This window comes from Anopheles marshallii, chromosome 3, assembly GCF_943734725.1.
Source record: "Anopheles marshallii chromosome 3, idAnoMarsDA_429_01, whole genome shotgun sequence".
Lineage (NCBI taxonomy): Eukaryota > Metazoa > Arthropoda > Insecta > Diptera > Culicidae > Anopheles > Anopheles marshallii.
Window position 1 is genome coordinate 33,373,575 of NC_071327.1, and position 12,017 is coordinate 33,385,591.

The 12,017-nt window shown below is 42.3% G+C and overlaps 1 protein-coding gene across 1 annotated transcript in view; it reads left to right on the forward strand.

Moving 5' to 3' along the window:
* Positions 1-242: 242 nt before the first annotated feature.
* The window catches only part of LOC128711426 (probable nuclear hormone receptor HR3), a 62,041-nt gene continuing 50,266 nt past the window's right edge, over positions 243-12,017 (forward strand). Inside the window, exon 1 of the mRNA XM_053806303.1 lies at positions 243-366. Within this exon, the coding sequence (XP_053662278.1) occupies positions 243-366 (124 nt within the window). The remainder of the gene's footprint in view (positions 367-12,017) is intronic.

Here is a 12,017-nt window from a genome sequence, read left to right on the forward strand (position 1 = left end):
GAGGTGCCTAACATTAGTACTGCGGAACAAAAGGAAATAATTTACGGGAAACAAGTACAAGAGACTCCAGGACAGAGAGAGAGAGTGTTTTAGATTCTGTGTGGCGAACGAAAGACTGCTAGCAAAACAGTGATCGTGTCGGTCGTTTGAAGTGGTATTAAGAAACCGGAATCCTTCATAAACTCACGCCAGAACCTGGACCCGAGGCATCGTGCAGTGCCGCGTACGGGACACGCGTACCAATGTTTACACCGAGGATGTTTGAAATGTGGAGCAATGTTACGTCCAAGCTGGAAGCGCACATACCCATGCAAACGAATGTGCAAGCGTCCTCCGTGCAGAACTCGTCTAGCGGATCGATAAAAGGTGAGGTAGAATCAAGTGATGTCTATTTGTGTTCTGTGTGCGGATGCTTTACAATCAAATGATTATTTTTTCCATACATAATACGTGTACTGCAATTATCCACTTTAACATTTTGAACGACTCGTATGCTAATAAGAGTTCGCAATTGTATTTGCTCAACTTCACATCTGTAGCTTTTCCTTGCTACAGCAGCATTGAAGTCTTCCATATCAGAATCCACATTTAAAGGCAATTGAAGGCGCCCAGCATCTCGACAGCTTCTTAAACTGCTAGCGTTCCGATCACGATGGGAAAGTCAGAAACGGGAAGCAAAGAATGGGTTGTGCGGCCTTATAAATAAAACCCCCCAGACACATACAAACACACAATTCCGAGTCATCGTGACGCGATGGCGATGTAATGAAATAATTGAAATCAAAAGTAGCTAACGGATTCTCGCCACAGAATCCCCATTGCGTCATTGTGCGGACCGACAAAAAAAAACCCGAGTGTGCGTGAACAGCTCCGGCTTGAACTCGCCTTCATCCGCATAGCCTCAGCAGCGAATTTGTGATCTCTCTATTCTGTTTTACCTACTGCGACCTTTCAGTACGATCACTGTTTTCTCTCTTTCTTTGGATTTTTTTTCTTTCTCTCTCTGTCTATATCTCTTTCTATCCTTTTCTCCTGCTTCCACTTCGTTATCTCGCGCGGAACAAAACGCGAAATGGTAACGGAGCCAGTCCCGTTCCCGGTCGGACACGGATTTGATGCAGACAAGCGTACCGCGCGAGCTTTTCCTTTGCACCGTTACGTACCTCTAAAACAGGGAACCAACGGGGAGGAATGAAGATGATGATGATGAAGCAGAGTAACGACAACAGAAAAACCGCGCCACATAGCGGTTGTCTGGTGCTATTAACAAATATGTTACACCTGAGAACAATTCTTGTTCTTCGTTGCCGTTCGCTTCGTTTGCTTGCGCTCAGATTGTGTTTCGAATTTCCCGTTTCTTCGTATTTTCCGTTCGCTTCTTCTGCCTCCATGAACCATGTTATGTTGGCTGGTTAGATGGATTTACTCCATTCCATGTTTCTTTTCCCATTTTATATACCCATGTTGCTGTTGCGTTTTCCGCCTTACCTCACAACTTCTCTTTTGCACACGATCCGTTAGCTAGCTTTTCCACCCCGGTTTCATATGATCTTCTGCAGCTTTCCTGTTCTTGTCGGGGTGGTTTTCAGTCAGAAAAAAGAGTTTCCTTCACAGTGCGGGTTTTCGTATCCACCAGCCAAGCTAGCGTTTTATGTTCTTCCACTTTCCCTGCTACTACAACTTCCAACACCTCAGCGCGGGTTCCACTAGCTTCTAACTCGTTTTTTGTTGTTGTTAGTTTTCTTTCCGTTTCACGCTTCTGTATTTGTGAATAGAATTTACCGTTGGTTGAGCGTTTGCACTGGCTACAGTTTGACTCTTTGCCGACATTTTTAATGTGGTTGTGTGTACTTTTTTGTCAGTTTTAGCATTCCCTCCAACTTGCGACCCTTTGGCAGCTACTTTTAGTAGCGCGGTTTTAGGAAGCTTTGTTGTTTAGATTTTAAAGAAAAAAGATACGCTTAGAAGCTAGAACACGGAAAAACTCCATTTTTTCCAAGCAATACATTACAATTTTGTATTTTAACAAAAAAATACGCTAATGATAGACATTAGTATGTTCTTCTTGTAAGTAAGCGTTGAACCGCATTTTTCGGTTAAAGCCAATATACCCGTATATATATGCATACCTTCATATACCCACATGCCCTCATACATTTTTCTTGTACAGGAAAATAATACTTGCAATACGTTGAAGTCACAACCATTTGCATCATCAATTGTGTAGAGCTGAATGAGACATTTGTGATATAAAATATTTTTATTATTTGAATAAAATGTCGCATACAAATGAAAAAGACATTTGAAAATTCATTAAAACACTCGAAGCAGTAAAGTGTACAGCTGTTTACCTTCGCCAACCACACTTCAAACTCATTCATTGAAATACAAATTAAAGTAGCGTTAATCCACCGTTTCGTTAAAGCGCTTTCTTTATCTATCTACCCATAGAAAATTGGATTGAAGCAATTATCTTCTGAAACATTGGTTGGTTTTTTTCACCTGCTATTCCTATTCTGGAGCATCCGCGAATTTCCCTCCCGAGGTGTATACATTACTTGAAGCAGCATAATTATGCTTAGCCTTTTTAATTCAACACCATTCATCCCTCCTGCATCAAACCGAGCATTTTCGCTCCGTTGGCCACAACCACAGCACCGCGTCCGGTGTGTCGCATCCCTCGACAGAGAAAATAACAAACCCCTCGCAAAAGAAAAGGCCCGCGGATAGTAAAAACCCTGGCTGGATGACGCTATTTTTTATACATTACCGTACGCTTCTATTGATATTCTCGTGGGTGAGGCGCAGTTTTGCATTTCCCAAGCGTGCTGTTGTTGTTGTTTTTCTTTTGCTTATTTCCCCTCCATGCCCCCCCCCTCGCCCCTTCCCTGTTGCTGCCACTAATGCTAAAGCGTCAATTTTGAACGATAGAGAAAATGAAATGACGAAAGAAAGGCCGCTCGAAAAAGGGGAACGGGGTGTCGAGAATGATGAGTTTTTTTTTTCCTCCTACCTATTCACTTCTCAATTCATCCACCGGGTACGGCTGGCATTCATCATCAGCATAAATGTGTGCACGAATGTGGGATGCAACCTGCCCGGTGTCTATTGACGGATGGGAAAAGCTTGCCATCGTCGAGGTGTCAAAGTATGCTAGAACACTATGGTGAAGAGGTTTGATGTAGGGGTGTGATGTTCGTGTTGGGAGGAGGGAGTAGGATGGGGACGTAGGCATGAATATTCTAAATGGAAATATGAAAAGAACTTCCACTCGCTTATCCCATTCCGGAACATTCCTTCCGCACACCATTCCACCCATTTCGTGCACAGGTAGACGAGGGAATGATTATTTTCTCGCGTGTATGTGTGGGTATGTGCCTTTGGCACTGTGGAACCACCCCATAATGGAAGGTGGGAAATGAAACGCACGGAAGCGATGGAGACGCACGGCACGCTCGCTCAAACACATGCCCAGCGAAATATAGGTCAGTCGGGAAAAAGTGCAAAGCCCGCCAACCCAACCCAGTCGCCTGCCATGTGTAATCAAATGGCGTTTGTCGGTCGCTTCGTTTGTTTTCGCTGCAGCTTTTCCAAACCTCCTCACCTTCTTCTTTGGTTCCTCGAGTTGGTCTACCCGCATCCCCCGTCTCCCAATCGTTACCTCACCTTTCATTCGGTGAAGCGCATCCCTGGAGCTGGAAATAAGTTTGCCAATTGGCATTTTGTTATTTTTGTTACCAACGCTCACCGATCACCCGGTTCGTTTCGTCACCTATTCGCTGGCGCACCAAAACCGTTCTGCCAACATTGCGAAATGTGGCTGACGAACCATATTTCACCTGTCTATCCATCCAGTCAGCATTCGCGACGAGCCCCGGGGGTCGATTGGGAAATCCGAGCGGATTTGATTCGATTTGTTCTAACACTATCCAGACGCAGGGTGTTGTTTTTGGGTTTTTTGTTTTGTTTTTCAAACTGTTTGCTTTTTTCCCTTCCTATCCACATTTGTTTTACCAGTTGAGAATAAAAAAAAAAACGCTCCAAAGGAAGCGAGTTTAAACAGATGATTTCCCGGGGCATGGTTAGTTTTCGGTGGAATGTTATTGTTTTCGTGCTGGTGCCCTGTCGCCTGGCCGAGAGGGCATTGACTTTAAGCTGGTAGGCCAAAAGCTCTTCGGAAGGCATACTCTAGCAGAAACACAAATATGTATTTGAGTGCATTTTTTCATGGATGTTTGAGTAGCTGATACTTGCCTGTGAAATATATTTATCGCTGCGGCAGAAACACAGAAACTAAAACATGCGCTCACGAAGGATATGATAATAAAATTTGCTTGCTTGTAAACAAAACGATAACATGCTAGATAAATATATACTAACCCATAAAATGCAGCAAACACTATTTGGGAATCAAAACACTGAAGTTTGGAGTATTATGAATGCAGAATGAAGAAGGGAATAGCAATTTTCGTTATAGTATTCATCATTTTATTATTATTATTATCGTTATAGTATTCCTAATTTGTATGTTTATAAAATAATTTAAATTTCACTGTAACAACACTTTTATTCTAAAAAATGTATTCTTTTGAGTAGCTAACTATTCTTTTTAAATAAAACATAAGAAAATAAAACAGTTAACACAAACACAAACAAATAAAAACTCAAAGGTACATATAGAAATCCTTTGTATTAAAGCGAGGTGCATCAACAGCGCAAATATCCCATGACTACCGAAATGTTGTTGAAGTACGCGCGGGAAAAGCAACTAATTGCCATCTATTCTTCTACAGTCATTACAAAACGTCGTCCAAACCATGGCAAAAGAACTCGGTAGCAATTAAAAACTGGATAAACTATTTTTTGTGCTTGTGTCCTTCCTTGTTTGCTCCGGAAGCGTCAAGGGCTCTAGATGTTTCTCTGTCGTTTGGCTGAAATTTGAATAAAAACTCTCATAAAATCTTAATGACTTATGATTCTTGAAAAAGACGCAAAACGCTGGGAATACAAAAACTTAAAGTGCTTCAAACGTTCCTGCTTCACTGGACACGGCAAATTGTTATTGATTTAGTCTGAAGATGTTTTGCAACAGCTGATTTTAGGAACCAGATTTTAAGAAAGTATTGCTAAAACTTGATTAGCGAACTAAATTATTTACTGTAAATATCGAAAAAACACATGTTGTTAATGAATTCCCAAAATTTGGCAAGGAAATGGTGGCCAATCGGCGATGACTGATTTATCAAAATCTTCTGACGATAGTGAGTATAGCTCACATAAATCGTATTTGCTATCCTAGCCAATATCTTTTCGCATATATTGGGAACTACTTGTCACTAACAGAGTTTCAACCAGCGAGAAGACGTACGGTTTTTTTTAACGACGATTGTGCGATTGTGTTCAAAATAAGTAAATAAATCAGTACGATTTTAGCACAAAAGCGGTTAAAAGAGTCGAGATCGTTGGTTGAAAGTTAAAAAAAAAAGTTTGTTGCACGACACATCAAGTTGCGGGATGCAACACTACTGCTACAAAGCACTTTGGCTTTCTATTTATGAATATTTTGAACAATATGTATACGTTGTGTGAACAAAATGTGTTTCTTGAACTAACTCTATTATCCTTTGCACTTAAGCCGTCTTTTGTATGACTTGAACAATCCTTACGAATTGTGTTGATATTTGTCTATACAAATCTAGCCTGACTGGCTCATTCTATAGCCCATTCATCATTTCATCGATAAAATATATTATCCGAAGGGACAGCTAAATTGCTCGATTCGCAATTCGAATCAGCGTTACCGTAGCTGACAAATGTTTTAATTGTCACTGATGAAGTATAGTCGCCGGAGCCAGTATCTATGAAACCCACAAAGAACACACATGTGGTAAAAGCTCACAAAGCAATACACTCTTGGACAGCTACAAATAATGTTCTATTGTATGACTCATTCTCCAGTATCCTGCTGATACTAGACCAATTCTCGAATGGCAATTCTAACACAGAGGCCCACAAACAGAGGGACCGTACCGTTCGAATGATTACGGGAATCAATTTCGCAAAATTAGTCATTCGTTTCGGGTTGGTACCGGCCAAACATAAAATGCCGCCAGCGGTGCAGCGCGGCATGGAAAAATCACGACTTCCACTTCAAGATCATGATATTGGGTGGGTTCTCCGCCTCCCATCGGAACGCGTTGGTTCTTGCTTAAGAACTCTGGCCAAGTCGAGTCCAATCATGGGCAAAGAAGAGAAGAAAAAACGCGCAATCGTTAGCGAATATCGCCCCTTGCTAATCCAATCAAATTTGAAACGGACCGGTCCAGTGATCGTCGGCCCTCCAAGTTGCCCGCGAGCGATCGCCTGTCACGAACTTCATTCTCAATAAATCAGCCCGGTTGAGGGATGCAGGGTTCAGGCCAGCCGTGCCGAAACCATGCACAGCGATCGCGGTCCCATTTCGGGGTGATGGTGTGCACTGCATTCGCTGTAGGTTTTGCTCTATCGAACCCACCTACATCGCCTACCCTCGAGCCGACGGTGAATATTTGCCATTGCAGCGATTTATTTCGTGTGGTAATGAATGAAAATTTGCTTCTCATTTGCATTACATTAGAAGGGACCGGATGAAGGGAGCAAATTATGTTGTAGGCTTCGCTGGGCTATTTTTTCTTCCAGCGCGACGCCAAAATCAACGCCTTCCGACAGGGAAAATGTGTCGAAATAGATGGCTTTCTACATGGTGCTCAGCAAGCAACATCACTAACCGCAAGCACCAAACCCTTCATGGGAAACCGTACCATCTTAAACAAGCTTATCTGCATGCAAATGGTGCTCGCTACAGCTACTGATGGATGTTGTAGCTGGGATGAAAATGAATTCTTGCTTAGCTAATCGTTTATAGCGTTAGATGCACCAAACAAAATTGTTCACTGCGCAATGATCGTTTCGAACCTTTGTTCAAGATGAAATAATTATGATCGGCAGCCGAATGGTTTCAAGACGATCGAAGGAAACACTGAATTGATTGCACCAGGACATAATCGTTCAATTGTTGGCTGAAGTAAAACTCCTCCCTTTCCCATTGAACTCCACCATCCCCAGGCGTTACGCTTACGGCGAGGAGCTTTTCCAATTATTTTTTTCTAACGATTTCTTTTCTTTTGCTTTCTTTCCAGGTACGATTAACTTTTTCTTGATGCAACGAGGATGAAGCATTCTTGTGGGATTCTTTATTGCGGGACTATTTCTTATCGTGAGTATTCCATCAGTGCCGTGTCAGACAGCAATTTGTAAGCACTATTGATTGAAGTTTAGGTGCATCTCCAGTGAACTTTGTACCTTACAGATGCCACCATCAAAATGCAGTTATTATGCTTGCGATGATGAAGAAGCGTTGATGCAATCTGAATGTTAATAGACAATGTATGATATGCTTCAATGTAGTTTTGGGATAAGCTTTATAGCTTCAAGAAGCCGTATTTTTGATTGACAATAAGAGAGATTAATTGAAACGATTAATTTCCTCATTAAAAATTAACCTTCGAAAATGTCTTCTCTGTCAGCTGCTTCACAGCACTTTTTCAAAGCTTTTTGGAGTCTCAGTGCATAGCCGCTCATCCACGATTCTGCTCGAGTATGCTTGAAATATTTAAAGAACCCCTTTATAGTCCGTCATTAGAAACATAGTACATCTGCTCTCAGAACCAGCCGCTTCTGTTTCCCATAAATCTACCCTCTTCGTTCAAATGCCATGTCTTCTAAGCAGCTCTACACCAATCGGCCGAAATCAAGCGATCCCGTCGATGCGCGTACATCATAAGTTATGTACAGTTACCTAACTGTTTTCCTCGTCTCGCGGCATCGCACACATTCACTCCGTCTCGGCCATACTTCTACACACTTTTCCCCAACAGTCTGGTGCCTTTCTCTACCCCTCACCATCTCGCACTCTTTTACTCGATCGCAGTAAAACGCGTGTAAACTTGCGGTTTAAGCCATGCCATAAACCGCGTAGTAACTTGCTTTTCTACCGCTACTTTTTCTCCATTTTCGTTGCGTTTCAGCTGGTTAAACCGTCCCCCGGTGCCTTCCTCTTCGATTGCTCTTTCACCTGCCTACTTCCTACCATTCGTTTCTACCTCGGTACTCCACGCTGCAGCATTTCATTAATTCGCTTCCACTTCATTTATTGTTTAGTGGGCTTTTGGCCGCCAGGAACCTTGTATGGGGACGTTTTATTTTTTTTTTGGGTTTTGCTGTCCTTTGAATGAACCATGCCCCATCATTAGCATACGTCATCATTTGTGTGTTCTTTGTCTTTCTTTTTTATCTAACTGATTGATGGGGAACAAGAAACAAACGTTTTATTTTGGGAGCTTTTATTTGCTGGAGATTTTCTTTCCACTACTTCTTAAATTGTTGTTTTAGAATGATGGAGCTGAGATCATTTCTAGTCAACTATGGAATATATGGGATAAAACGGAAACAGTTGGAACTACACAACTGTATCAACAATTTCCATTAGTCCACGTGTTATACATTGAGTATTTTTTGGTAATTATTAAAATACTTAGCTCCGAAAATTTCGCATAAGCACATGAATTGATGTATCTCAATATAGCGATTGGAATTTTAATTTTCAAAAAACAATATTTGATTCAACATTTAAATATTTACGAGATACAATCCAGATTTAAAAATATAATCACGTTTCTTCTACAATAATTTGATACAAAACATTCCTTTTTTTTACCAACTCTTGCTATTACCAAGTCTTACAACTTGACCATTCTCTCCCATAAAAACCCACCCTGAATGCAAATCAGTGAGATATTAATAAATCCCTTCCATCGCACAGCCGAAGCCCGGGATGGAAAGAAGAAACCCCGTAGATTACAATCAGTCTGAACCGATCGTAAAACAAACGAAATAATTGTCCAAAAGTCCAACATTCGGACGTAAACCTTCCGCTCAAACTTCATCGTCCCGGTGGCCGCTCGATCATTTTGCCGGATCCGGCTTTTACGATTCGACCGAAACCGGAATCTCACTCGCCCGCGGTTCTGCACAAAACGCAAACGAAACGCCGCGGTTTTCGCCTCGCGCCGGTTTGACCTACTTTGCGAATGTTACCATCGTCACCATATCGACTAGCGCGTCGTCAAAGTCGCCAAAGTCGACGACGCAAACAGAACACCCGCAACCAACCAACCACCTCCTCTCCCCGGAGAATACGACCCGCCCGAAGCTTTTTACGAAATTTGCGTAAAATTTTTCGGTTCCCTTGGTGTACGTTGTGTGCGATTTGTTTACCTTCCCGCGGTTTTCGAAAACTGTTTGGTTTTTCTTCCTATTGTTGTGCTTCAACACCTGCAAATGCTTCTAACATTTCGACAACGACAAACTGATTGAGAACGGCATTGGCTAGCGTTGTCCCCAATACACCCACATTCTTTTACTTTCTAGCTAACGCAAAATCGAAAGTAAGAACCTCCGTTGCAAAATCATTTTATGGCAACGCGTTTCAAACGAACCTCACACCGTGTTGTCGTTACGGTACTAGTCGGTACGGCCCAACCCATAGAAGTATACGACAGTACACACTGTGGCGAGCCAAACCACGCACAGGTGACACATATGGTACCGAAAAATAGGCAACCAAACAGTGAAATAAGGGCTTGCAGATAGAGATTTTCAAGAAAACAGTTTTGCCACAAGTTTTTATTGGCCAAAACCCATTCGTATTTGCTCGGTTCGATTGGGTGGCGTTATCAAATTAGAACGGAAACGGTGCTAATAGCTTTACGCGATGATTTATTAACAGATACGCTACGATTATGGGCCTCGAAGACATCACGGATAATGAACTTTTGCTTTTTAAAATTGGTTAACAAAGTGAAGTGATTCCACTATGAGAATTTAAATTATCTAATTCATTTTTGCTAGAATCATTAGTAATAAAACAAAATTGTTGGAACTGGAAACAAAAGTACGTATAATCATTAAATTTGTGAGTTAAGGGTGACATAATCAACTTAAGATACTTAAACATGTAATTTCTACTGGTAATAATCGAGGAATCGATTATATTACAAACAAGTTATTCATGCTTGTTTGATTGTTTCTATCTCTATCTAACTAATATTAAGTACACTATTGAAAATTACCCCGATTAGCTACCATGGACGATGATTGTTAGCTTCCCACCTACCCACAACAAACAGCATAAACCTGAAGTAATAAATCTCGCCCTTCCCAACCCGGAGTATGCTTCTCGCGCTTAAACGAGCAAATCACTCATACCTTATCAAACGTCGCTAATCAGAGGATTTTTATGCAACACCTCGATTATACAATTTCAATCATACACCGCCGCCGTCAACAAAACCACCACCTGTCGCAACTCGGAAAGCTTAAGTGCGCCACAAACTTTACGATTCCCCGCACGCATCAGTGTCTACACTTATGCAAATCTTTCTTTCTAAGCCCTACACGCGCGCGCGATCGAACAAGCAACAAAGCGATAGGGACGGATGATGGCCATGGGGAAAGGTGCGGTCTTATGGATTTATTGAGCGAATATCAGTAAGCACCCGATCGACGAGTTTGTTTCGTTTTATTTTATCCTTCCCACACTCACCGTCCCACTTTGTACCGTACGCCCTTCTAGCTACTTTTTCTCTGGTGCGCAATTAATAGTTCGTTTTGCGGCGTTGTCACGCAAGAGAAATGGTGTCTTGTTGTGATTGTGGTCGCCCCTTTCAACGGCGACGTTGACAACAAGTTCCTCCAACAAGTGTAAGGAGGCGAAAAGGGATCAACCACGCACGCAGGCGCAGTATTACGCAAGCTTATGGATATACCCACCGAACGGTGCGTGTGAACCGTCCTGTCTTGGTCTTTCTTCGCAGTGAAGAGTTCCGGGGATACTGGGACCCGGTTCGCCCTTGCTCACTTACTAACCCATTGGCCCGACATAACGGTGGTCTAAACCAGTTCTCCAAGCGCGATGAGTTAATCAGTCATAGCTGCCATCATCCACCTCCGGTGTCTTCCGCCGAGGCCTGCGAGAAGGAATGGTAAAAACACGAAAAACCTGAAACAAATACCGAACCGATCGATCGGAATCGCACAGGAAGTGAAACACCGTTAGCATTAGTGCAGTTTTGTTGTTTCTTTCCTCGCCAAAAGAAGCGTCAGAGAATGACCCACTTTCCGCTTCCGAGCTTCCGGTCTTTTACGTCGGTTGCTCTTCACTACGCTACATTAGGTGAAAAGCGCGAAAATTGCTCCGGCCAATCAGCGATAATGGCAATGCACTTCTGCCTTTTACCGAATCAAACAGATCCACCTCGCTAGAAAAGCTTTCGATGAAGCAATTAACACCGACAGCAGCACTGTCTGTCATTGTTTTAAGCTCTTCCACGCTGGTCCACGCTGCTGCCACTTGTGCCGCATGTTCTGTGATTCTTTCTTTCCTCGGATCCGGACACTGTGCCGTAACGGGCGAGTGGTCAGCGTTAGCTTTTACCGTTCGCTTGCCGAACTCGCTAATCAATTTCATAACGGCTGCTGCAATTAATTTCCACCGTAATAACTACGCCTCAAACGAACCAAGCAGCCGATCCGCTGTTTGCTTTGTGCAATCGAGCATTCGATTATGACGCTGGTTCACTTGGATCTTTTATCCAGTTCCTTTCCGGCGTGATTCTATTCCTATTTGCACTACCTTTGTCCAATTCCATTTTCAAGCTGCAGCTGCACGGAATAGAACTTTTATAGGGTTGATTACACCTTTCCTTGTGTTTTAAGCCCGTGAGGATGCAACTGTTTCGATGACTTATGCCGACGAGCTATTGTGAGCATAAATAAATGAGAACTTGGTTGCATAACTTAATTGGCATGTTAAAGACGAAAGAATAAGCAATTGGTATGCGCAACGTTTTTTTCATTATTCAATCCCATTTTCCCTTATATTTAGTGCTCTCAAAGAATACGGAAACACTATGTCAAGA